The sequence below is a fragment of the Oncorhynchus mykiss genome, chromosome 24, assembly GCF_057628025.1.
Source record: "Oncorhynchus mykiss isolate SJ-2025 chromosome 24, ASM5762802v1, whole genome shotgun sequence".
NCBI classification, from domain to species: domain Eukaryota; kingdom Metazoa; phylum Chordata; class Actinopteri; order Salmoniformes; family Salmonidae; genus Oncorhynchus; species Oncorhynchus mykiss.
Window position 1 is genome coordinate 39,422,591 of NC_143045.1, and position 26,987 is coordinate 39,449,577.

At 43.4% G+C, this 26,987-nt stretch overlaps 1 protein-coding gene across 1 annotated transcript; it reads left to right on the top strand.

The window, feature by feature from the left end:
- Positions 1 to 603: 603 nt before the first annotated feature.
- Positions 604 to 24,244, top strand: LOC110503239 (putative G protein-coupled receptor 149). The gene is made up of 4 exons (XM_021581604.3): positions 604 to 1,590; positions 2,423 to 2,612; positions 2,976 to 3,442; positions 22,458 to 24,244. Exons 1-4 carry the CDS (start codon positions 607 to 609, stop codon positions 23,073 to 23,075), a joined length of 2,259 nt encoding a protein of 752 aa, XP_021437279.3. The 5' UTR covers positions 604 to 606; the 3' UTR covers positions 23,076 to 24,244.
- The last annotated feature ends 2,743 nt before the right edge of the window (positions 24,245 to 26,987 follow it).

The following is a 26,987-nucleotide window of genomic DNA, read 5'->3' on the forward strand; positions in this document are numbered from 1 at the left end:
CACTGGTTTGAATCCTTGAGCTGACAAGGTGAGCAATCTGTCGATGTGTCCTTGAGCAAGGCACTTAATCCCCAAATGTTCCAGAGGCGCTGGACAATGGAGACCCTGGCCATGACCCCACTCCCTGTGGGCATATTGAAGAAGCACGTGTCCATTAAACACTTGGAACCGATGAACACTTGTATAAGTATAAAGATGTTATTATTACACGGCAGCCTACCCTTCTGCCATTGAAAGAAAAGACAGTGACGACAGCGTGAGGTTTGTAAAAGTGCAGCACGCACTTCTCGGGTTTGTACATAAATCGCGGAGCATCATCCTCGAGGAGTCTCGCCATCTATCTCCTCCAGTGCGCGTCTAAAGTGCACCGGTGTCCTATTCTGGAAGCTACTTTCCGTTATGTATCCAAGATATATCCAACTGGACTGCTGAAATATAGCCTATCAGAGTGACTCACCAGGGATGTAGTCTAGCCTATGTGTGCCGTTATAACTCTAGTAACATTTTGGCATTGGCTCAAAGTTGTTTAAAAAAAATATATATATATATATATATATGGGCGGCTGGACATTGGGCAACACAAGCCAGGTCGACAAAGTTACCTAAATGAAAATGTCCTCGACTCTCAGCTCCCCATCGCCGAACAACAGCAACCTTTTCACGGCGAGCTACGAGAGGACGGACCTCACGGAGGCGCAAAGACAGATGAGCCTGCTTCTGTTCGGCTTGTGCGTCGCCATCGCCGCTCTTACCTTCTTGGGAAGTGTTTATTCTCTCTTCTTTTTCATTCGGATGAGGTGGAAAACCATCCTGTGGCTCATCGTGGCTTCAATGTCCGTGGACGACCTGCTCAGCGTGATACCTCTCTCCCTCTTCATGCTCCTCCAGTGGGAGAGAGATGGAGAGGGAGGGTCGGTGACCATATGCACGTTATCGGGACTTCTCTATGTGTTCCAAGGACTCTCCAGCAATATGAAGGCTTGCCTTATCGCAGCCTACACCTTTTACGTTACCAAGCGAGAAGGAAGCCCTCGTCCGTTAAGGATGATGTTGGCGATAGCAGGGGTGTGGGTAGTCAGCCTGGTCGTCAGTGTACTACCCCTGTGCGGCTGGGGGACTTTCACTCGGCTCTCTCTCGGCTGCTTCCCGGAGAGACGAGGCTTTTACCTTCTGATCCTTTTTTCTTTGTACTCCGTGTGTTTCTGCGGATTGGTGATCTTCTTCGTTCCTCTCACCTACCAGCTTCTGTGTTCCAGAGAGCCACAGGGGACGTTATACCCGAACTACTTGGAAATAGCCAGGGATCTGAGAGGGGACGGGTCTGCGCCTCTCTGCGAACTCCCGTCCTTCTCTCGGGATAGCTTGGACAGAAGTTTCAGTACCTACAACGAGCTGAGTCCGGGTGGGTTGGGGAAAGGGTTAGGGGTGCGGGACAAAGTGGAAACATATACCCGTTCAAACCCTGCCTCTGACGGTGTACTGAGGGATGGCGGTACCATCTGTAACTGGGAATCCCCGGTGTTCTTTGCACAAAAGCGCTTCTCCATGATCCTAGCGGTGGTGAGAGTTGTCTTGTGGATGCCTATGATGGTGAGTGGCCTAGAGATGCTAGAATGTGTAGATTACAAAAAAATATAAAATCATAGACAGGCTATGTATGCTCCTATAGCAAATAGGTGTTCATGCGGGGTTTAATAATGCCATTTCATTATATACAGTGTATTTTCTTAGTCCTGCAATGCCACGTAGGCCGTCTGCCCACTCTATAAAGCATGTGGGGTAAGGTGGGGTAACCAGCACCACAAAATGGCATTGCACATCTCACTGTTAATATCCTCACTATGGCTTTTGGTTTACATTCAATTGGCAACAGATTTTCATGCAAATATTCAAAAATCTGCATAAAAACAATATGCAAATTATCCCACCAGATATGTGTTTCCATCAAACTGATTTGTGGTGGATAAAAGGCTGTGCGTGATAATGTAGTGCACATAAAACATACTTTTTCAGTATAATTCACATCTCATTTTACACAACTGAGTTTGTTTTTTTTTTCACAAAAAAAAAACATTGCGTTATAAATGTGCTCAGTCTGATATTGGCAGGGCGCTCCAGCCAACAGTTCTCAGATACCGTGTGGGTATAGCATACATGATGAGATTATTATGGACTGAAGAGAGAGAGATTATTTGTATTTTGTCAAACGGCAGGCAAGCATCGATAATCATGTCACCAGAATAAGACCCTCGATATTTATTGGAAAGGTACATCAAATCAAATCAAATCAAATGTATTTATATAGCCCTTCGTACATCAGCTGATATCTCAAAGTGCTGTTGGAATTACGGTGTGTGTGGTGGGCAGTTACCCCACATTACCCTGTGTTGTCATCTAATGATGAGTACCGTTTTATTCACAGACTCTGGTGCTCGTGCGTCATGCTGTAAACGCCAACAGCTCATACCTGGAGGCGGTGGAAACGGTGAGCTTCTTCCTGACCCTGCTGGCGCCTGCCGTCACGCCGGTGTTCATACTCTCCGATCGCTGGATCCACCTTCCGTGCGGCTGCTTCATCAACTGCCCGCGGGACACAGAGCATGAGCCCACCGGTAGGCTATGCCCTCTGTGATTGTAAAGGGCTGAGGTGCAGAGTGGAAAAAACCAGACGCTTATCTAAAGCGACGTACCATTTTAAACATAACATAAGCTACATAACCCTACAGTATATGCCTATGAGAATCAAACTCACAGTATTATGGTAAATGCCCCATAACATACAGTATAGACCTACACATTAAACCTAATACATTTACGCGACAACAGTTGTTACAATGAAGCATAATTTGGGTCTGAAACACATAAGCATACATCAATGTCGTACATTTAAAAACAATCACTTATCTAAATGAAATATGTTTATTTATTTTTTTGGGGGGCAAAAGTTACTATACATTTTCATTTTCTTCCCGCAGCAAAGAAGAGGTTTGAATTTAACCTCTCCTTCCAAAAAGGGTACGGAATATACAAGATATCGCACGCGACCAAACCCCACCGAAACCCGTCCATCGAGAAGCCTTCCTATTACAACTTCTTCAACTGCGACTTCACAGAAAACCAGTTTGCCGTGCTGGACAGCTCCGGGGTCGCGAGCCTGCAGGCCGAGCTGGAGTTCAGGACCCCACGTGCAGTGGACAGCTCCCCACTGCGTGAACATGGCGAGCTGCTTCTCGAGGTAGTGCCAGGTGGAGGAGAGACCCTGGCGCTGGCAGACTGCCTCCAATTTCCTCATGATAACCACAGAGACCAGGACCTCAACCTCACCGACACGTCGTCGGTGTTCGAGGGAACGGAACGGAGACTGTCGCATGTAGAGTGCAGAAAAATGGAGCTGATGGACTGGGAGTGGTGTAGGAGTAAATCCGAGAGGACCCCCAGACAGGTATCTAACCTCGCAACGTTTACCTAAGTGGCTAACATAAACAAACCTTTAGTCTATACCAACCAGTGCCGTAAATTTAGAAAATAATATGGCTCTGGGTTAGACTATAGGCTAGCTAGGTAAATAAATGTTTACACTAGGGCTGCATCACTTTGACCTGTATAGCCTAACCCAGTGGTTCTTCATCCTGGTCCTAGGAACGCAAAGGGGTGCACATTTTAGTTTTTGCCCCTAGCAACTACTCAGCTGATTCAAATGATCAACTCACCATCAAGCTTTAGAGTTAAATCAGGTGTGTGTAGTGCTGAGGCAATACATTACTCAGGTCCTCTGTGTTTCCAGGACCAGAATTAAGAAACACCGGTAACGTATATATAGATAGAAGATATAGATATATATAGATAGATAGAAGATATAGATATATATAGATAGATAGAAGATATAGATATATAGATAGATAGAAGATATAGATATATATAGATAGATAGAAGATATAGATATATATATAGATAGAAGATATAGATATATATATAGATAGATAGAAGATATAGATATATAGATAGATAGAAGATATAGAAGATATAGATAGATAGAAGATATAGAAGATATATATATATATATATATATATATATATATATATATATAGATAGATAGATAGAAGATATAGATAGATAGAAGAGATATATATATATATAGATAGATAGAAGATATAGATATATATATAGATAGAAGATATAGATATATATAGATAGATAGAAGATATAGATATATATAGATAGATAGAAGATATAGATATATAGATAGATAGAAGATATAGATATATATATAGATAGATAGAAGATATAGATATATAGATAGATAGAAGATATAGAAGATATAGATAGATAGAAGATATAGAAGATATATATATATATATATATATATATATATATATATATATAGATAGATAGATAGAAGATATAGATAGATAGAAGAGATATATATATATATATATATATATATATATATATAGATAGATAGATAGAAGGTATAGATAGATAGAAGATATAGATATATATAGATAGAAGATATAGATAGATAGAAGACATAGATATATATATAGATAGATAGAAGATATAGATAGATATATATAGATCGAAGCCCTGTTCACACTGGCAGTTTGAAGGGACTCAAATCCGATTGATTTGCATATCTGATTCCAGTTCAGATTCCAGTTCAGATTCCGAACTGCCAAAAAAGCACATGGAATCTGATATTTCAAGCCACATTTCAAACCACATTTCAAACCACATTTCAAGCCACATTTCAAACCACATTTCAAGCCACATTTCAAGCCACATTTCAAGCCACATTTCGTAGGTGTTTTGAAGTCATATACAAATCGTATTCCTGGCAATGCAACTTGTGTCTGAAAGGTCAAATCTGATTTATTTTCCCTCGTGGTTTTTAACACTATGATTTGCCATATCTTGTTGCTTGCTTGCTACTCTGTTAACAGTTTTGACCATAACATGTGGTAGCTAGTTAGCTTGTTAATTGTTTACAAACGAATTAGTGAATGTGTTAGAAAGTTAAACAGCTACCTTGCTAGCTAGTTGACTGCTGTGACTAGCTAGTTGACTGCTGTGACTAGCTAGTTGACTGCTGTGACTAGCTAGTTGACTGCTGTGACTAGCTAGTCGACTGCTGTGACTAGCTAGTCGACTGCTGTGACTAGCTAGTCGACTGCTGTGACTAGCTAGTCGACTGCTGTGACTAGCTAGTCGACTGCTGTGACTAGCTAGTCGACTGCTGTGACTAGCTAGTCGACTGCTGTGACTAGCTAGTTGACTGCTGTGACTAGCTAGTTGACTGCTGTGACTAGCCAAAAATGATTTGTTTTGAAAGTAGGATATTTTTTTTTTAACTTAAAAGTATTCTTACTCTATGATTTTGAACATTCGAAGTGACTGGGAAACGTCCACGCATTGTTGTCAGCTTAGCTCGCTACATAACTTCTGAGTGAAGCGGGAGAACCAACACCAATCAGACTACACCACCGCTCACACACCAGTCGTTACTATGACAACCGGCGTAGCCAGGTCAGCAAATGACTGCTGTCTGAACACACACATTCGACTTGGTCACCTGTACCCTATTCCCAAAAACTGATTTGAGCATTAAGACCTGCAGTGTGAACGAGGCTGACCCATGTGTCCCCTGCTATCTAGCCATCATATGATTAAGTGATAACGCCCGAGAAGCCGGTGTTTGTTGGATATATTGGTATCGAAGTGGAGGGCCGGCAAACCGTGCCAATATATACAACAAACACCGGTTTCGAGGGTATTATCACTTTTGTACAACGGGTTACCAACCCATTCAAATAATGATTTGTGGAATAGACACCAGCTGGAATACGTGTTTAACCAATCAGAATTCAGGATTAGACCCACCCGTTGTATAATATTGATTATCCTCCAAGACATTCCCCTTTTTTTCTGCTTTATTCTCACTTGCAAACAAAGTGAACAATCAAGATCAATCATGAATTAACAGCGGCTATAGTGATATTGCGTAGGCCTAGAGTAACTAAAACGTTTGTAATTCAGGGCCAATTCTAAGGAACTGCCCCATACAACAGATGGACTTTTCATCTCTCTAGGCTACTTGTCAGTTTACACACATTACGTTAGGCAGAAATTACCCATAGCCTCTGTACGGAGCGCACCTGTCGGCGCTGGCAAACCTGATGGCTTTCTAATTGGTCATTTAAAAAGCTCACAGATGGTACAAGTCACTTAAATGTCCCGTTGTAGCAGTTCGCTGTTGGAACATCCAGCAGCTTCACTTGAAAACAAGCCATGTGTGCATCTAGTGTGTGTGTGTGTGTGTGTGTGCATCTAGTGTGTGTGTGTGTGTGTGTGTGTGTGTGTGTGTGTGTGTGTGTGTGTGTGTGCATCTAGTGTGTGTGTGTGTGTGTGTGTGCATATAGTGTGTGTGTGTGTGTGTGTGTGTGTGTGTGCATATAGTGTGTGTGTGTGTGTGCATCTAGTGTGTGTGCGAGAGGGGGAGAGAGAGAGAGAGAGACAGAGAGAGTAGAGAGAGAGAGAGAGAGAGAGAGAGAGAGAGAGAGAGAGAGAGAGAGAGAGAGAGATGGACTTGTGTTTGCATTGAAGTGCCAGTCACTGTAGAGAGTCACATTACAGTCACAGTAATGTTATTGGCTGTTCTTTTAACCACAGCAACCCAGATTCATGTCAGTTATCAAAGCGTAGATCGATGGCCAGAATCATTTCAGTGAATTATCCCTGACATTACACCCCACCAACCCATTAAAATGACAACAGGAGATAGGCCTACAGTTAAATGACAACAGGAGATAGGCCTAAAGTTAAATGACAACAGGAGATAGGCCTACAGTTAAATGACAACAGGAGAAAGACCTACAGTTAAATGATAACAGGAGATAGACCTATAGTTAAATGATAACAGGAGATAGGCCTAAAGTTAAATGACAACAGGAGATAGGCCTACAGTTAAATGACAACAGGAGATAAGCCTACAGGTAAATGACAACAGGAGATAGACCTACAGTTAAATGACAACAGGAGATAGGCCTAAAGTTAAATGACCTTAGGAGATAGACCTATAGTTAAATGACAACAGGAGATAGGCCTAAAGTTAAATGATAACAGGAGATAGGCCTACAGTTAAATGACAACAGGAGATAGGCCTACAGGTAAATGACAACAGGAGATAGACCTACAGTTAAATGACAACAGGAGATAGGCCTACAGTTAAATGACAACCGGAGATAGGCCTACAGTTAAATGATAACAGGAGATAGGCCTACAGTTAAATGACAACCGGAGATAGGCCTACAGTTAAATGACAACAGGAGATAAGCCTAAAGTTAAATGACCTTAGGAGATAGGCCTACAGTTAAATGATAACAGGAGATAAGCCTACAGTTAAATGATAACAGGAGATAAGCCTACAGTTAAATGACAACAGGAGATAGGCCTACAGTTAAATGATAACAGGAGATAGACCTACAGTTAAATGACAACAGGAGATAGGCCTACAGTTAAATGACTCTATGTTGTTTTGCTGTCCTTCCTGTCTTAGTCAACCATTTACCTCAGAATGGTAGGATTGTGCGTTGTATTTGACAGTCGTGGTTTTAGGAATACTCGTGTTATTCAGATATAACCCTGTGATTCTAGTCTAATTTCTCAGGATAGGCATTACCTTCCATGAAATCCATGAACTCTTTGTGAACTTTGAAAAAGTCAGGTCTGTCTATTTAGATTCAGTTCTGTAAGACAGTTTTTTAAGACTGTTTCCAGACTTGATGTGAATAACGACAGGACAGCGGAAGAAGGTGTGAGGGACGTTTTGGCTGTGTGTGAATACGGTATACAGCTGGATGTAGGCAATACAGTCGCTCTACTGCTGAAGGAATGGGTTTAGAAAACAAAGGAGCGAACGATGAGAAGAGACAGAGCAGTTTTTAACACCACTCAGTCGCCTATCTCAAAGACACACATTCACACTCAGTCCCCTATCTCAAAGACACACATTCACACTCAGTCGCCTATCTCAAAGACACACATTCACACTCAGTCCCCTATCTCAAAGACACACATTCACACTCAGTCGCCTATCTCAAAGACACACATTCACACTCAGTCCCCTATCTCAAAGACACACATTCACACTCAGTCGCCTATCTCAAAGACACACATTCACACTCAGTCCCCTATCTCAAAGACACACATTCACACTCAGTCCCCTATCTCAAAGACACACATTCACACTCAGTCGCCTATCTCAAAGACACACATTCACACTCAGTCGCCTATCTCAAAGACACACATTCACACTCAGTCCCCTATCTCAAAGACACACATTCACACTCAGTCCCCTATCTCAAAGACACACATTCACACTCAGTTGCCTATCTCAAAGACACACATTCACACTCAGTCCCCTATCTCAAAGACACACATTCACACTCAATCCCCTATCTCAAAGACACACATTCACACTCAATCCCCTATCTCAAAGACACACATTCACACTCAGTCCCCTATCTCAAAGACACACATTCACACTCAGTCCCCTATCTCAAAGACACACATTCACACTCAGTCCCCTATCTCAAAGACACACATTCACACTCAGTCCCCTATCTCAAAGACACACATTCACACTCAGTCCCCTATCTCAAAGACACACATTCACACTCAGTCGCCTATCTCAAAGACACACATTCACACTCAGTCCCCTATCTCAAAGGCACACATTCACACTCAGTCCCCTATCTCAAAGACACACATTCACACTCAGTCCCCTATCTCAAAGACACACATTCACACTCAGTCCCCTATCTCAAAGACACACATTCACACTCAGTCCCCTATCTCAAAGACACACATTCACACTCAGTCCCCTATCTCAAAGACACACATTCACACTCAGTCGCCTATCTCAAAAACACACATTCACACTCAGTCCCCTATCTCAAAGACACACATTCACACTCAGTCCCCTATCTCAAAGACACACATTCACACTCAGTCCCCTATCTCAAAGACACACATTCACACTCAGTCGCCTATCTCAAAGACACACATTCACACTCAGTCCCCTATCTCAAAGGCACACATTCACACTCAGTCCCCTATCTCAAAGACACACATTCACACTCAGTCCCCTATCTCAAAGACACACATTCACACTCAGTCCCCTATCTCAAAGACACACATTCACACTCAGTCCCCTATCTCAAAGACACACATTCACACTCAGTCGCCTATCTCAAAGACACACATTCACACTCAGTCCCCTATCTCAAAGACACACATTCACACTCAGTCCCCTATCTCAAAGACACACATTCACACTCAGTCGCCTATCTCAAAGACACACATTCACACTCAGTCCCCTATCTCAAAGACACACATTCACACTCAGTCCCCTATCTCAAAGACACACATTCACACTCAGTCCCCTATCTCAAAGACACACATTCACACTCAGTCCCCTATCTCAAAGACACACATTCACACTCAGTCCCCTATCTCAAAGACACACATTCACACTCAGTCGCCTATCTCAAAAACACACATTCACACTCAGTCCCCTATCTCAAAGACACACATTCACACTCAAACACTGTGGGTTTGCGTGCGTGTGTGTGTGTATTGTACTCTGAGTATTGTTCTGGTAATGGGTTCCTGACTGAATGATATTGAGCAGACAGCCAGGAGAAGTCAGACTGAATGATATTGAGCAGACAGCAAGGAGAAGTCAGACTGAATGATATTGAGCAGACAGCAAGGAGAAGTCAGACTGAATGATATTGAGCAGACAGCAAGGAGAAGTCAGACTGAATGATATTGAGCAGACAGCAAGGAGAAGTCAGACTGAATGATATTGAGCAGACAGCAAGGAGAAGTCAGACTGAATGATATTGAGCAGACAGCAAGGAGAAGTCAGACTGAATGATATTGAGATGACAGCCAGAAGTCAGACTGAATGATATTGAGCAGACAGCCAGGAGAAGTCAGACTGAATGATATTGAGATGACAGCCAGGAGAAGTCAGAGAACATACTGTATCCTACACATTCTACTTTCTACATTACAACATACTGTACCCTACACATTCTACATTACAACATACTGTATTCTATACTTTCTACTTTACAACATTCTGTATTCTAGACTTTACACTGCTCCAGATTGCAGCCATCCAGCCACAGATGTCAGCTGTTCTGAGCGATTCCGCTTTTGGGTAGTATTGAACTCTCAGGAGGTTGGGACCAGGCTTTCCACACACATGCACACACCCTCCGACGAACCATCAAACAGGCAAAGTATCAATACAGGACTAAGATTGAATCCTACTATGCCCGGCTTTGACACTCATCGGATGTGGCAGGGCTTGCAAACTATCAAGAGGTACAAAGGGGAACCCAACCGCGAGCTGCATAGAGACACGAGCCTGCTAGACGAGACAAAATGTCTTCTAAAGGCCGGTCATGGCTCACATCAACACCATCATCCCAGACACCCTGGACCCACTCTAATTCACATACCACCCCAACAGATCCACAGATGAAGCAATCTCTAGTGTACTCCACACTGCCCTTTCCCACCTGGATAAAAGGAACACCTACGTGAGAATGCTGTTCATTGAATACAGCTCAGTTTTCAACACCATAGTGCCCTCCAAGCTCATCACTAAGCTCAGGACCCTGGGACTGAACACCTCCCTCTGCAACTAGATCATGGACTTCTTGACTGGCAGCCTCCAGGTGGTGAAGGTAGGCAGCAACACATGCGCCACACTAACCCTCAACATGGGGGACTGTCAGGGGTGCATGCTTAGTCCCTTCCTGTACTCCCTGTTCACCCATGACCGCACGACTCTAAAAGGGGCTGTAGTGAAATGGATTGAGAGTTTTGAGTTCCTCTGTGTCTCCATCACTAAGGAACTATCGTGGTCCAAACACACCAACACAGTCGTGAATAGTGCATGCCAACTACTCTTCTACTCTTCCCACTCAGGAGGCTGAAAATGTTTGGGACAGGCCCTCAGATCCTCAAAAAGTTCTACAGCTGCACCATTGAGAGCATCTTGACTGGCATCAACTTCTTGGCATCGACCCATAAGGTGCTTGAAAGGGTAATGCATACCGCCCAGTACATCACTGGAGCCAAGCTCCCTGCCATCCTGGACCTCTATACCAGGCGGTGTCAGATGAAGGCCCTAGAGTCAAATCAAAGTTAATTTGTCACGTGCGCTGAATACAACAACCTTACAGTGAAATGCTGAATACAACAGGTGTAGTAGACCTCACAGTGAAATGCTGAATACAACAGGTGTAGTAGACCTCACAGTGAAATGCTGAATACAACAGGTGTAGTAGACCTTACAGTGAAATGCTGAATACAACAGGTGTAGTAGACCTTACAGTGAAATGCTGAATACAACAGGTGTAGTAGACCTCACAGTGAAATGCTGAATACAACAGGTGTAGTAGACCTCACAGTGAAATGCTGAATACAACAGGTGTAGTAGACCTCACAGTGAAATGCTGAACACAACAGGTGTAGTAGACCTTACAGTGAAATGCTGAATACAACAGGTGTAGTAGAACTTACAGTGAAATGCTGAATACAACAGGTGTAGTAGAACTTACAGTGAAATGCTGAATACAACAGGTGTAGTAGACCTCACAGTGAAATGCTGAATACAACAGGTGTAGTAGACCTCACAGTGAAATGCTGAATACAACAGGTGTAGTAGACCTCACAGTTAAATGCTGAATACAACAGGTGTAGTGGACCTCACAGTGAAATGCTGAATACAACAGGTGTAGTAGACCTTACAGTGAAATGCTGAATACAACAGGTGTAGTAGACCTTACAGTGAAATGCTGAATACAACAGGTGTAGTAGACCTCACAGTGAAATGCTGAATACAACTGTTACGGTGCGTGAATGAGGACCCAAAAGCGAATTAACTTAAACAGAGCTTCTTTAATTACCAAACATAGGTAGGCTCAGACGGACCGGCAGATTCCGACAGGACAAGACAAGGTTACAGCAAACATGACGACAGTCTGGTTCAGGCATGAAACACAACAAACAAGAATCCGACAAAGACAGGAGCAGAAACAGAGAGAGATATAGGGACCTAATCAGAGGGAAAAAGGGAACAGGTGGGAAAAGGGGTGACGAGGTGGTTAGGAGGAGACAAGGCACAGCTGGGGGAAAGAGGGGGAGAAAAGGTAACCTAACAACGACCAGCAGAGGGAGACAGGGTGAAGGGAAAGGACAGAGACAAGACACAACATGACAGTACATGACAACAACAGGTGTAGTAGACCTCACAGTGAAATGCTGAATACAACAGGTGTAGTAGACCCTACAGTGAAATGCTGAATACAACAGGTGTAGTAGACCTTACAGTGAAATGCTGAATACAACAGGTGTAGTAGACCTCACAGTGAAATGCTGAATACAACAGGTGTAGTGGACCTCACAGTGAAATGCTGAATACAACAGGTGTAGGTAGACCTTACAGTGAAATGCTGAATACAACAGGTGTAGTAGACCTTACAGTGAAATGCTGAATACAACAGGTGTAGGTAGACCTTACAGTGAAATGCTGAATACAACAGGTGTAGTAGACCTTACAGTGAAATGCTGAATACAACAGGTGTAGTAGACCTCACAGTGAAATGCTGAATACAACAGGTGTAGTAGACCTCAGTGAAATGCTGAATACAACAGGTGTAGTAGACCTTACAGTGAAATGCTGAATACAACAGGTGTAGTAGACCTTACAGTGAAATGCTGAATACAACAGGTGTAGTAGACCTCACAGTGAAATGCTGAATACAACAGGTGTAGTAGACCTCACAGTGAAATGCTGAATACAACAGGTGTAGTAGACCTCACAGTGAAATGCTGAATACAACAGGTGTAGTAGACCTTACAGTGAAATGCTGAATACAACAGGTGTAGTAGACCTTACAGTGAAATGCTGAATACAACAGGTGTAGTAGACCTCACAGTGAAATGCTGAATACAACAGGTGTAGTAGACCTCACAGTGAAATGCTGAATACAACAGGTGTAGTAGACCTCACAGTGAAATGCTGAATACAACAGGTGTAGTAGACCTTACAGTGAAATGCTGAATACAACAGGTGTAGTAGAACTTACAGTGAAATGCTGAATACAACAGGTGTAGTAGACCTCACAGTGAAATGCTGAATACAACAGGTGTAGTAGACCTTACAGTGAAATGCTGAATACAACAGGTGTAGTAGACCTCACAGTGAAATGCTGAATACAACAGGTGTAGCAGACCTCACAGTGAAATGCTGAATACAACAGGTGTAGTAGACCTCACAGTGAAATGCTGAATACAACAGGTGTAGTAGACCTTACAGTGAAATGCTGAATACAACAGGTGTAGTAGACCTCACAGTGAAATGCTGAATACAACAGGTGTAGTAGACCTTACAGTGAAATGCTGAATACAACAGGTGTAGTAGACCTCACAGTGAAATGCTGAATACAACAGGGATAGTAGACCTCACAGTGAAATGCTGAATACAACAGGTGTAGTAGACCTTACAGTGAAATGCTGAATACAACAGGTGTAGTAGACCTCACAGTGAAATGCTGAATACAACAGGTGTAGTAGACCTCACAGTGAAATGCTGAATACAACAGGTGTAGTAGACCTCACAGTGAAATGCTGAATACAACAGGTGTAGTAGACCTTACAGTGAAATGCTGAATACAACAGGTGTAGTAGACCTCACAGTGAAATGCTGAATACAACAGGTGTAGTAGACCTCACAGTGAAATGCTGAATACAACAGGTGTAGTAGACCTTACAGTGAAATGCTGAATACAACAGGTGTAGTAGACCTTACAGTGAAATGCTGAATACAACAGGTGTAGTAGACCTCACAGTGAAATGCTGAATACAACAGGTGTAGTAGACCTTACAGTGAAATGCTGAATACAACAGGTGTAGTAGACCTCACAGTGAAATGCTGAATACAACAGGTGTAGTAGACCTCACAGTGAAATGCTGAATACAACAGGTGTAGTAGACCTTACAGTGAAATGCTGAATACAACAGGTGTAGTAGACCTTACAGTGAAATGCTGAATACAACAGGTGTAGTAGACCTTACAGTGAAATGCTGAATACAACAGGTGTAGTAGACCTCACAGTGAAATGCTGAATACAACAGGTGTAGTAGACCTTAAAGTGAAATGCTGAATACAACAGGTGTAGTAGACCTTACAGTGAAATGCTGAATACAACAGGTGTAGTAGACCTTACAGTGAAATGCTGAATACAACAGGTGTAGTAGACCTTACAGTGAAATGCTGAATACAACAGGTGTAGTAGACCTTACAGTGAAATGCTGAATACAACAGGTGTAGTAGACCTTACAGTGAAATGCTGAATACAACAGGTGTAGTAGACCTTACAGTGAAATGCTGAATACAACAGGTGTAGTAGACCTTACAGTGAAATGCTGAATACAACAGGTGTAGTAGACCTCACAGTGAAATGCTGAATCCAACAGTTGTAGTAGACCTCACAGTGAAATGCTGAATACAACAGGTGTAGTAGACCTTACAGTGAAATGCTGAATACAACAGGTGTAGTAGACCTTACAGTGAAATGCTGAATACAACAGGTGTAGCAGACCTCACAGTGAAATGCTGAATACAACAGGTGTAGTAGACCTTACAGTGAAATGCTGAATACAACAGGTGTAGTAGACCTTACAGTGAAATGCAGAAAACAACAGGTGTAGTAGACCTTACAGTGAAATGCTGAATTTAACAGGTGTAGTAGACCTCACAGTGAAATGCTGAATCCAACAGGTGTAGTAGACCTCACAGTGAAATGCTGAATACAACAGGTGTAGTAGACCTCACAGTGAAATGCTGAATCCAACAGGTGTAGTAGACCTTACAGTGAAATGCTGAATACAACAGGTGTAGTAGACCTCACAGTGAAATGGTGAATACAACAGGTGTAGTAGACCTCACAGTGAAATGCTGAATACAACAGGTGTAGTAGACCTCACAGTGAAATGCTGAATACAACAGGTGTAGTAGACCTCACAGTGAAATGCTGAATACAACAGGTGTAGTAGACCTTACAGTGAAATGCTGAATACAACAGGTGTAGTAGACCTCACAGTGAAATGCTGAATACAACAGGTGTAGTAGACCTCACAGTGAAATGCTGAATACAACAGGTGTAGTAGACCTCACAGTGAAATGCTGAATACAACAGGTGTAGTAGACCTCACAGTGAAATGCTGAATACAACAGGTGTAGTAGACCTCACAGTGAAATGCCTAATACAACAGGTGTAGTAGACCTCAGTGAAATGCTGAATACAACAGGTGTAGTAGACCTTACAGTGAAATGCTGAATACAACAGGTGTAGTAGACCTCACAGTGAAATGCTGAATACAACAGGTGTAGTAGACCTTACAGTGAAATGCTGAATACAACAGGTGTAGTAGACCTTACAGTGAAATGCTGAATACAACAGGTGTAGTAGACCTCACAGTGAAATGCTGAATACAACAGGTGTAGCAGACCTCACAGTGAAATGCTGAATACAACAGGTGTAGTAGACCTCACAGTGAAATGCTGAATACAACAGGTGTAGTAGACCTTACAGTGAAATGCTGAATACAACAGGTGTAGTAGACCTTACAGTGAAATGCTGAATACAACAGGTGTAGTAGACCTCACAGTGAAATGCTGAATACAACAGGTGTAGTAGACCTCACAGTGAAATGCTGAATACAACAGGTGTAGTAGACCTTACAGTGAAATGCTGAATACAACAGGTGTAGTAGACCTCACAGTGAAATGCTGAATACAACAGGTGTAGTAGACCTTACAGTGAAATGCTGAATACAACAGGTGTAGTAGACCTTACAGTGAAATGCAGAAAACAACAGGTGTAGTAGACCTTACAGTGAAATGCTGAATACAACAGGTGTAGTAGACCTCACAGTGAAATGCTGAATACAACAGGTGTAGTAGACCTCACAGTGAAATGCTGAATACAACAGGTGTAGTAGACCTCACAGTGAAATGCTGAATACAACAGGTGTAGTAGACCTTACAGTGAAATGCTGAATACAACAGGTGTAGTAGACCTCACAGTGAAATGCTGAATACAACAGGTGTAGTAGACCTCACAGTGAAATGCTGAATACAACAGGTGTAGTAGACCTTACAGTGAAATGCTGAATACAACAGGTGTAGTAGACCTTACAGTGAAATGCTGAATACAACAGGTGTAGTAGACCTTACAGTGAAATGCTGAATACAACAGGTGTAGTAGACCTCACAGTGAAATGCTGAATACAACAGGTGTAGTAGACCTTACAGTGAAATGCTGAATACAACAGGTGTAGGATATATGATGAACAGAGAGTAGCAGTAGTGTAAAAGAGGGGTTGACAGGTGGTGGGTGTCGGGAAACAATGCAGATAGCCCTGTTAGCCAATGTGCGGGAGCACTAGTTGGTCAGGCCAATTGAGGTAGTATGTACATGGATGTGTAGTTAAAGTGACTATGCTTATAAAGATAAACAGAGAGTAGCAGCAGTGTAAAATTGGGGTTGGGGGGAGGGCACACAATGCAAATAGTCCCGTTAGCCATTTGGTTACCTGTTCAGGAGTCTTATGGCTTGGGGGGAAAAACTGTTGAGAAGCCTTTTTGTCCTAGACTTGGCACTCTGGTACCGCTTGCCGTGCGGTAGTTGAGAGAACAGTTTATGGTTGGGGTGGCTGGGGTCTTTGACAATTTTTAGGGCCTTCCTCTGACACTGCCTGGTGTAGAGGTCCTGGATGGCAGGCAGCTTAGCCCCAGTGACGTACTGGGCTGTACGCACTACGCTCTGTAGTACCTTGCGGTCGGAGGCCGAGCAATTGCCGTACCAGGCAGTGATGCAACCAGTCAGGATGCTCTCGATGTTGCAGCTGTAGAACATTTTGAGGATCTCAGGACCCATGCCAAATCTTTTTCGTTTCCTGAGGGGGAATAGGCTTTGTCGTGCCCTTTTCACGACTGTCTTGGTGTGTTTGGACCATTCTAGTTTGCTGGTGATGTGGACACCAAGGAACTTGAATCTCTGAACCTGCTCCACTACAGCCCCGTCGATGATAATGGGGGCGTGCTCAGTCCTCCTTTTCCTGTAGTCCACAATCATCTCCTTAGTCTTGGTTACATTGAGGGATAGATAGGTTGTTATTCTGGCACCACCCGGCCAGGTCTCTGACCTCCTCCCTATTGGCTGTCTCGTCATTGTCGGTGATCAGGCCTTCCACTGTTGTGTCGTTTGCAAACTTAATGATGGTGTTGGAGTCGTGCCATGGCCATGCAGTCGTGGGTGAACAGGGAGTACAGGAGTGGACTGAGCACGCACCCCTGGGGAGCACCAGTGTTCAGGATGTCAGATGTGTTGCTACCTACCCTCACCACCTGGGGGCGGCCCGTCAGGAAATCCAGGATCCAGGTGCAGAGGGAGGTGTTGAGTCCCTGGATCCTTAGCTTAGTAATTTGAGGGTACTATGGTGTTGAACGCTGAGCTGTAGTCAATGAATAGCATTCTCACATAAGTGTTCCTTTTGTCCAGGTGGGAAAGGACAGTGTGGAGCGCAACAGAGATTGCATCATCTGTGGATCTTCCACACTCTTTCATTCTCTTCACATATGCTGCTGCTGCTACTCTCTTGATTATCTATCCTGATTGCCTGATCACTTTTACCCCTACCTACAAGAACATATTACCTAAATTCAGTGACGTTCGGAGACGTTTAAAATGAGAGAGGATGATTTTTGTTTCGTGAACATGGCCTTATTTCTATTACAGGATATTGGATGACTGTCATTCATATTCCATTCACCTAGTTAAATGTAACATCGATAGGTTTAGGCTACTACATGATACTCAAATTTTCCCTAAACCCATCATGAAGTTGCTACAATCTAGCCTATAAAAGTTTACAAATTAGGTGCACAGGTCGAGAGAAATTTGATCAGTCAAATTGACAGACAGTGACACATTCAATACCGCCTTGCACACTCCTGTCTACATCTAGCTGATCAACAGTCCAACAGTTGCAAACAAGAGTTTCTATTGGTCAAATTCAGGTATGTTTATTTCCTGTTTGCTTCCTTTTAAGAAATGTTTTTTCAAGAAAATCGTCGGAATGAATCACACGCAGACACAGTTCACTTTCATAGCAGCCACATACAAACAGCATGATAATTTTGCTCCTTGTAGAATTCCTTCTCACGTCTACGTGCTCTTCTTCACCTTTTCCCTTTGTATGTGGACTTCAGTGAACACTACATCAGCTGCCTGTGACCAGGAGAAAAAAACTTTCAAGCCTTCATATCATATCATAACCGCTAACTGCTACATACGGCCTACATCGTTGTCACCATATTAGCTAATGTCATAGCTAGTCAACATCGCTACTAGAGCTAATTGTTAGTTGGTAACTAGTTGGTAAACCCGCTACAATCATGCAGTACAGTGTTCAAGCAGTTTAGCAGTTACACCCCTGGGCCCCAGTGGCAATAAATTAATAAAACCAACTGATAATTCAGAATTATTAAAACCAAAATCTACCTCGACTTGGAAGAGTTCCAGTGTCGGCTAGCCGTAGCCAGCTGGCTAACATAGCATCCCTTTCTGTTGGCTAGCCGTAGCCTGCTGGCTAACATAGCATCCCTTTCTGTTGGCTAGCCGTAGCCTGCTGGCTAACATAGCATCCCTTTCTGTTGGCTAGCCGTAGCCTGCTGGCTAACATAGCATCCCTTTCTGTTGGCTAGCCGTAGCCAGCTGGTTAACATAGCATCCCTTTCTGTTGTCTAGCCGTAGCCAGCTGGCTAACATAGCATCCCTTTCTGTTGGCTAGCCGTAGCCTGATGGCTAACATAGCATCCCTTTCTGTTTTGAGCCCGGTGTTTGAGGCTAAAAAACGAGATATCTGTATTCACTTCCTTTTTAAATTAATTAATTAGTTCAAAACTGTTCTACTATTGTCTCTCTATCTCTTTGAGTCAACTACTCACTACATGTTATAAACTGCGATGCTAGCTAGCTGTAGCTTATGCTTTCAGTACTAGATTAATTCTCTGATCCTTTGATTGGGTGGACAACATGTCAGTTCATGAGCTCTGATAGGTTGGAAGACGTCCACTGGAAGTTGTCATAATTACTGTGCAACTCAATATTAGGAAGGCGTTATAAACGCATTGTACTCCAGACACACACCATATTCCACACACACACACACACACACACACACACACACACAAATTGGCTGCTTTCTACAACGCTGCTGTGCAGTGGATTAGGAAGTGCCTTGGGTGTAAACACCAAGGAGTGTGTTTTGGCACTTAGTTTACATCCTGTTTATAGTATTGTGTGTGTGTGTGTGTGTGTGTGTGTGTGTGTGTGTGTGTGTGTGTGTGTGTGTGTGTGTGTGTGTGTGTGTGTTTTAAGATGTTCTCACATACTGAATGATCATCCGCGAGTATACCCATGTAACATTTCTGGAAACACATTAGGAACAGAAGGTCACGTGCTTCACAGATGAAAACAGAGGTCAGGGTTGTGTTGTTGTGGTGTCCTGTTTTCATCCACTACATCACTGCTACAAGCCTCTAGCCTCTAGTTTTCCAGACATTAAGGAGGAAGACATTGTTTGGCCTTTCAGTGACTCTACCCACTGTGTTAATAAAGACAGGGTGACACTAGCGTTCACTATCACTCTCTATCTCTGGGCAATGTTAAGAACATTTTCGAAACACCACAGACCAGTTTAGACCAGAAGTTGGAAACATGTCGTTTTCTTGGGGCCATGGAGAGATGTGTGAATTGATGTTGTCTTCATCTCTCTCTCTCTCTCCCCTCTCTCTCTCTCTCTCTCTCTCTCTCTCTCTCTCTCTCTCTCTCTCTCTCTCTCTCTCTCTCTCTCTCTCTCTCTCTCTCTCTGTCTCTCTCTCCTCTCTCTCTCTCTCTCTCTCTCTCTCTCTCTCTCTCTCTCCTCTCTGTCTCCCTCTCTCTCTCTCTCTCTCTCCTCTCTGTCTCCCTCTCTCTCTCTCTCTCTCTCTCTCTCTCTCTCTCCTCTCTGTCTCCCTCTCTCTCTCTCTCCCCTCTCTCTCTCGCTCTCTCTCTCTCTCTCTCCTCTCTGTCTCCCTCTCTCTCTCTCTCTCTCTCTCTCTCTCTCCTCTCTGTCTCCCTCTCTCTCTCTCTCTCTCTCTCTCTCTCTCTCGTTCTCTCTCGTTCTCTCTCAATTCAATTCAAGGGTCATTATTGGCATGGAAAACGTGTTAACTTTGCCAAAGCAAGTGAGGTAGATAATATACAAAATATACTTCTCTCTATCTCTCTCTCTCGTTCTCTCTCTGCCTACCCCTATGTCTCCCTTCTCTCCCTCCCCCCTCCTGCTCTCCCTCCCTGTTGCTCCGCTAATGGGCTTGGTGCATTATTTGACAGTGTGTTTTCCTCCCAGCGTGACTGTGAGGCACGGCAGGCATATTGTCGTCTCAATGCTTTAGTTTTCTCGAATGTGGGATAGAGAGAAAGAGATACAATGGGAGACAGAGGGTAAGACAGATAAGAGAGAGAAAGGAAATAGAGGGGGTTGAAGATGGAGAGAATGACAGGGTGGGTAAGATCCTAATGCCTCAGTCAGATCACCAGATGTCTTAACTAATTCACTCATCTTAGTCAAGCTCAATACAACCAGTTAGACAACCTGCCACTCCCTTAACCATTACTCTCTCCCTCTCTCCCTCTCTCACTCTCACGCTATGCCTCTCTCACTCGCTATGCCTCTCTCACTCTCTTTCTCACACTCTCACACTCTCAATTAAAGGGCTTTATTGGCATGGAAAACATATTTTTACATTGCCAGAGCAAATTAAATAGATAATAAACAAAAGTGAAATAAACAATAAAAAGTAAACAGTAAACATTACACTCACAACAGTTCCAACAGAATAGAGACATTACAATGTCATATTATGTATACATACAGTGTTGTAACGATGTACAAATAGTTAAAGTTCAAAAGGGAAAATAAATAAACATAAATATGGGTTGTATTTACAATGTTGTTTGTTCTTCACTGGTTGCCCTTTTCTTGTGGCAACAGGTCACAAATCTTGCTGCTGTGATGGCACACTGTGGTATTTCACCCAGTAGATATGGGAGTTTATTAAAATTGGGTTTGTTTTCGAAATCTTTGTGGATCTGTGTAATCTGAGGGAAATATGTGTCTCTAATATGGTCATACATTTGGCAGGAGGTTAGGAAGTGCAGCTCAGTTTCCACCTCATTTTGTGGGCAGTGAGCACCTAGTCTGTCTTCTCTTGAGTGCCAAGTCGGCCTTTCTCAATAGCAAGGCTATGCTCACTGATTCTGTACATTTTTAACGCTTTCCCTAATTTTGGGTCAGTTTCTCTTTTCTTTCTCTTCGAATGAAATCTGTGTTTACATACAAGTACATCAACATTAAAGCGACATGACAAAATGCAAAATAATGGATTGAGAACATCCATTTACACTTAATGGTGAAAGCTCACCCATTCTATTACCACAAGCTATGCTAGCACCTAGCTGAGTGATGCAGATCACCCATTCTATTACCACGAGCTATGCTAGCACCTAGCTGAGTGATGCAGATCACCCATTCTATTACCACGAGCTATGCTAGCACCTAGCTGAGTGACGCAGATCACCCATTCTATTACCACGAGCTATGCTAGCACCTAGCTGAGTGATGCAGATCACCCATTCTATTACCACGAGCTATGCTAGCACCTAGCTGAGTGATGCAGATCACCCATTCTATTACCACGAGCTATGCTAGCACCTAGCTGAGTGACGCAGATCACCCATTCTATTACCACGAGCTATGCTAGCACCTAGCTGAGTGACGCAGGGGAGCTTGAAATGAGAGAAAAGGTATTATACCCTGTGCTCTAATCACACCTGCACATACACACACACACACACACACACACACACACACACACACACACACACACTCTTCCAAGGCCCTCGATCTCAATGGGAACTCAGGGGAAGGGACTCACAGCTTGGTGGGCCCACACATTCATCAGGCTGCCCTGTTACATATCATAGACATATTGTGTTACTGGAGCTCATGTCATTGAGAGGTTTCTCAACAAAGATAAAGGCCTTTTAAGAACTACTACCATTTCCAGCTCATAACAGTGAGTGCATGTCAATTGAATTGTTTTTTGTTGCAGCATCACAAATTATCTGTATTTATTTAGTCTCTTGGATCTGTATATAATTGGAAATGTACGTTGAGATATTTCTGTATATGCCCTAGATAAAATGTATAGTTGTTGCTCTACTAGATTTTGACTTTAGTCTGTGTTTGTCTTGTGTCCTTACAGAGATCTGGGGGAGGTCTGGCCCTCCCTCTGTGTGCCTTCCAGGGCACCGTCTCCCTGCATGCTCCCACAGGGAAGACCCTCTCCCTCTCCACCTACGAGGTCAGCAGCGACGGCCTCACCATCTCCCCCCACGCCACCAAGAAGGTGGAGGTCTACCGCTCAAAGTCTGTAGGCCACGAGCCCAGTGCAGACGACCCCACCACCGGGGGCCCGGCCGGGGGAGTGGGGATGGAGGTGGAGGTGGCAATGCGGGACACCAATGTGAAGATCCACCTGGAGGTGTTGGAGATCTGTGACAACGAGGAGGCCACGGACAGCGTGTCCATCATCTCTAACATCAGCCAGTCGTCCACCCACGCCCGCTCCCCGTCGCTGCGCTATTCTCGGAAGGAGAACCGCTTTGTCTCCTGTGACCTGGGGGAGACAGCCTCCTACTCACTGCTCATCCCCAATAGTGGCAACCCCGAGGTGGACAACATCAACATCAACATCCCTGACACTGTGGAGGCCCACCGGCAGAACAGTCGCAGGCAGAAACAGGAGACGGGAGGCTACCGCGAGGAGATACAGCTGCTCAACGAAGCCTACAGGAAGCAGGAAGAGGACAGAGACGACTGATACACACAGGAAGCTGGAAGTGGACAGAGAAGTCTGATACATACACAGGAAGCAGGAAGAGACAGAGAAGACTGATAAACACACAGGAAGCAGGAAGAGGACAGAGAAGACTGATACACACAGGAAGCAGGAAGTGGACAGAGAAGTCTGATACATACACAGGAAGCAGGAAGAGACAGAGAAGACTGATAAACACACAGGATGCAGGAAGTGGACAGAGAAGTCTGATACACACAGGAAGACAATGAGTGGACATAGAATATTGATGAGCACACAAAGGATGCAGACTGGGAATGCATAACTATATATTTTAAGTATGTATTTTGACTAAACATTAGCTGCCACTGCCTAAGACTGCTGGGACACTTATTCTGTGTCCATTCTGTGATTTAGAGGTCCATTATGTATAGATGTGATGAGGTGAGGTGGAGAGAAGTGGATGCAGGAATAAGGGATGAGATGAGGTGGAGAGAAGGTGATGCTGCAGGACTAAGGGATGCGGTGAGGTGGAGAGAAGCTGATGCAGGACTAAAGGATGAGGTGGATAGAAGGTGATGCAGGACTAAAGGATGAGGTGGAGAGAAGGTGATGCAGGACTAAGGGATGAGGTGGAGAGAAGGTGATGCAGGACTAAGGGATGAGGTGGAGAGAAGGTGATGCAGGACAAAGGGATGAGATGGAGAGAAGGTGATGCAGGACTAAGGGATGAGGTGGAGAGAAGATGATGCTGCAGGACTAAAGGATGAGGTGGAGAGAAGGTGATGCTGCAGGACTAAAGGATGAGGTAGAGAGAAGGTGATGCTGCAGGACTAAAGGATGAGGTGGAGAGAAGGTGATGCTGCTGGACTAAGGGATGAGGTGGAAAGAAGGTGATGCTGCAGGACTAAGGGATGAGGTGAGGTGGAGAGAAGGTAAAGCTGCAGGACTAAGGGATGAGGTGAGGTGGAGAGAAGGTGATGCTGCAGGACTAAGGGATGAGATGGAGAGAAGGTGATGCTGCAGGGCTAAGGGATGAGATTTAGAGAAGGTGATGCTGCAGGACTAAGGGATGAGGTGGAGAGAAGGTGATGCAGGACTAAGGGATGAGGTGAGGTGGAGAGAAGGTGATGCAGGACTAAGGGACGAGGTGGAGAGAAGGTGATGCAGGACTAAGTGGTGCGATGGAGAGAATGTGATGCTGCAGAACTAAGGAATGAGGTGGAGAGAAGGTGATGGAGCAGGACTAAGGGATGAGGTGGAGAGAAGGTGATGCAGGACTAAGGGATGAGGTGAGGTGGAGAGAAGGTGATGCTGCAGGACTAAGGGATGAGGTGGAGAGAAGGTGATGCAGGACTAAGGGATGAGTTGGAGAGAAGGTGATGCAGGACTAAGGGATGAGTTGGAGAGAAGGTGATGCAGGACTAAGGGATGAGGTGGAGAGAAGGTGATGCAGGACTAAGGGATGAGGTGAGGTGGAGAGAAGTGGATACAGGACTAAAGGTTAGCAGCACAATGAAAGAGTGAAGACTAAAAGGGAGTGCAGAGAGAAAGGATGGAGAGAGGATTACCCATGTTAGTATTCATGCCAGGGTCTCCAACATATGGCTGCCAATGGGTATAGCCCTCACCAATAAGTAAACATGGAGACTACCAGCCCCTGTGTCTGAGTGTGTGTTACATACAGATCAGTGTGTCTGTACTCGTAATATAATCTGCTGAAAGCCTGGACTCAGAATAGATCATTTACCATACTGTTCATTCTGCTGATGTGAGACAAAACTATCATTTTATGTAAATCAGTCTGAAGAGAGAAATAGAAGGTGCGAGAGAGAGAGAGAGAGAGGTAGAGAGAGGGAGGGAGAGAGAGAGGTAGAGAGAGGTAGAGAGAGAGAGAGAGGTAGAGAGAGAGAGAGAGAGAGAGAGAGAGAGAGAGAGAGAGCGGTAGAGAGAGGGAGGGAGAGAGGTAGAGAGAGAGAGAGAGGTAGAGAGAGAGAGAGAGGTAGAGAGGGAGAGAGAGAGAGATAGAGAGGTAGGGAGAGAGGTAGGGAGAGAGAGAGAGACAGAGAGAGGTAGAGAGAGAATATATGACAGTGTTTTTTTCTGCCTCATGAACATTCCACTAATAATTTCCCTGAACGACAGTGTGAATATTTTACCACTGATGGAGGCACCAAGTGAATGTACGTTTTTTTCCCCGAGTCACTTAGAGCTGTTCTCCTCTAGCCTCTCAGTTCACTGCCTCTCCAATCACACGGAGTGACCCAGGCCCTTCCCGCTAGGCTTCGTACATATGCTTAAAACTAGACGGTAATAGAATATCTATTGGTGATTCACTACGGTTCTAAATATTCACCAGGATGACTATGAACTAAAAGATGGTGTTATATTATAGTTATATTCTGTTTCACTGCTTTGTATGCACACACACGCACGCACACACACACACACACACACACACACGCACGTACGCAAACACACATCAACAAGGTACATTACACCCTACCTCCAGGTCACGCAGTAATGGATGTATTCTATTTGATGTTTCATAACGGATGTGTTTTGTTGTGTGTCATCTGTGCCGTGTGTCTTTCAGCAGAGAAAAGCTTTGTCACGTGTGACATAATGTTCTGTCCTTCATATGAGTATGTGCTCATTACATATTTATACTAGAAAATTGCCTCAAACAACACTGTAAAATGCATTAACATCCAGACTGCTTCAAGGCAACAACAACAAAAGCAAGTTAGAGAAAAGAGGCTTACAGAATCATATGGCTTTTGAATCATATGTATTATGAATCATATGGCTTTTGAATAATATGGCTTATCAATCATATGGCTTATGAATCATATGGCTTTTGAATCATATGACTTATGAATCATATGGCCTATGAATCATATGGCCTATGAATCATATGGCTTTTGAATCATTAGGCTTTTGAATCATATGGCTTTTGAATCATATGGCTTTTGAATAATATGGCTTATCAATCATATGGCTTTTGAATCATATGGCTTTTGAATCATATGACTTATGAATCATATGGCCTATGAATCATATGGCTTTTGAATCATTAGGCTTTTGAATCATATGGCTTTTGAATAATATGGCTTATGAATCATATGGCTTTTGAATCATATGACTTATGAATCATATGGCCTATGAATCATATGGCTTTTGAATCATTAGGCTTTTGAATCATATGGCTTTTGAATCATATGGCTTTTGAATCATATGGCTTTTGAATAATATGGCTTATGAATCATATGGCTTTTGAATCATATGACTTATGAATCATATGGCCTATGAATCATATGGCTTTTGAATCATTAGGCTTTTGAATCATATGGCTTTTGAATCATATGGCTTTTGAATCATATGGCTTTTGAATCATATGGCTTTTGAATAATATGGCTTTGAATCATATGGCTTATGAATCATATGGCTTTTGAATCATATGACTTATGAATCATATGGCCTATGAATCATATGGCTTATTCATAATATGGTATATGAATCATAACCAGTGTGTCCCAGTAGATGAGTTGACCTCTGACCTTGTAATGAATAGAGAGCATTTCAGTGTTTTGACAGAGTGTTTAGATTTGACCAACCCTTTCAACACAGCAGTACCACATCTCTTCAGCCAAGCAGAATGGAAATAAACTCAACATTGTCTTATTTATTCATTCATGCGAATACAAGGTTTTGAAAGCCCGTCTGCTTTTCCATTCAGTTCACATTTTTAGATGTTTTTCTTCTTTTTAATTGGAAAACATTGAGGAAGGATGCATGGCTCACCACTGAGAAGGCTGGCATTGATGTTTGTTTACCTACAGTGGGGCAAAAAAAGATTTAGTCAGCCACCAATTGTGGAAGTTCTTCCACTTAAAAAGATGAGAGAGGCCTGTAATTTTCATCATAGGTACACTT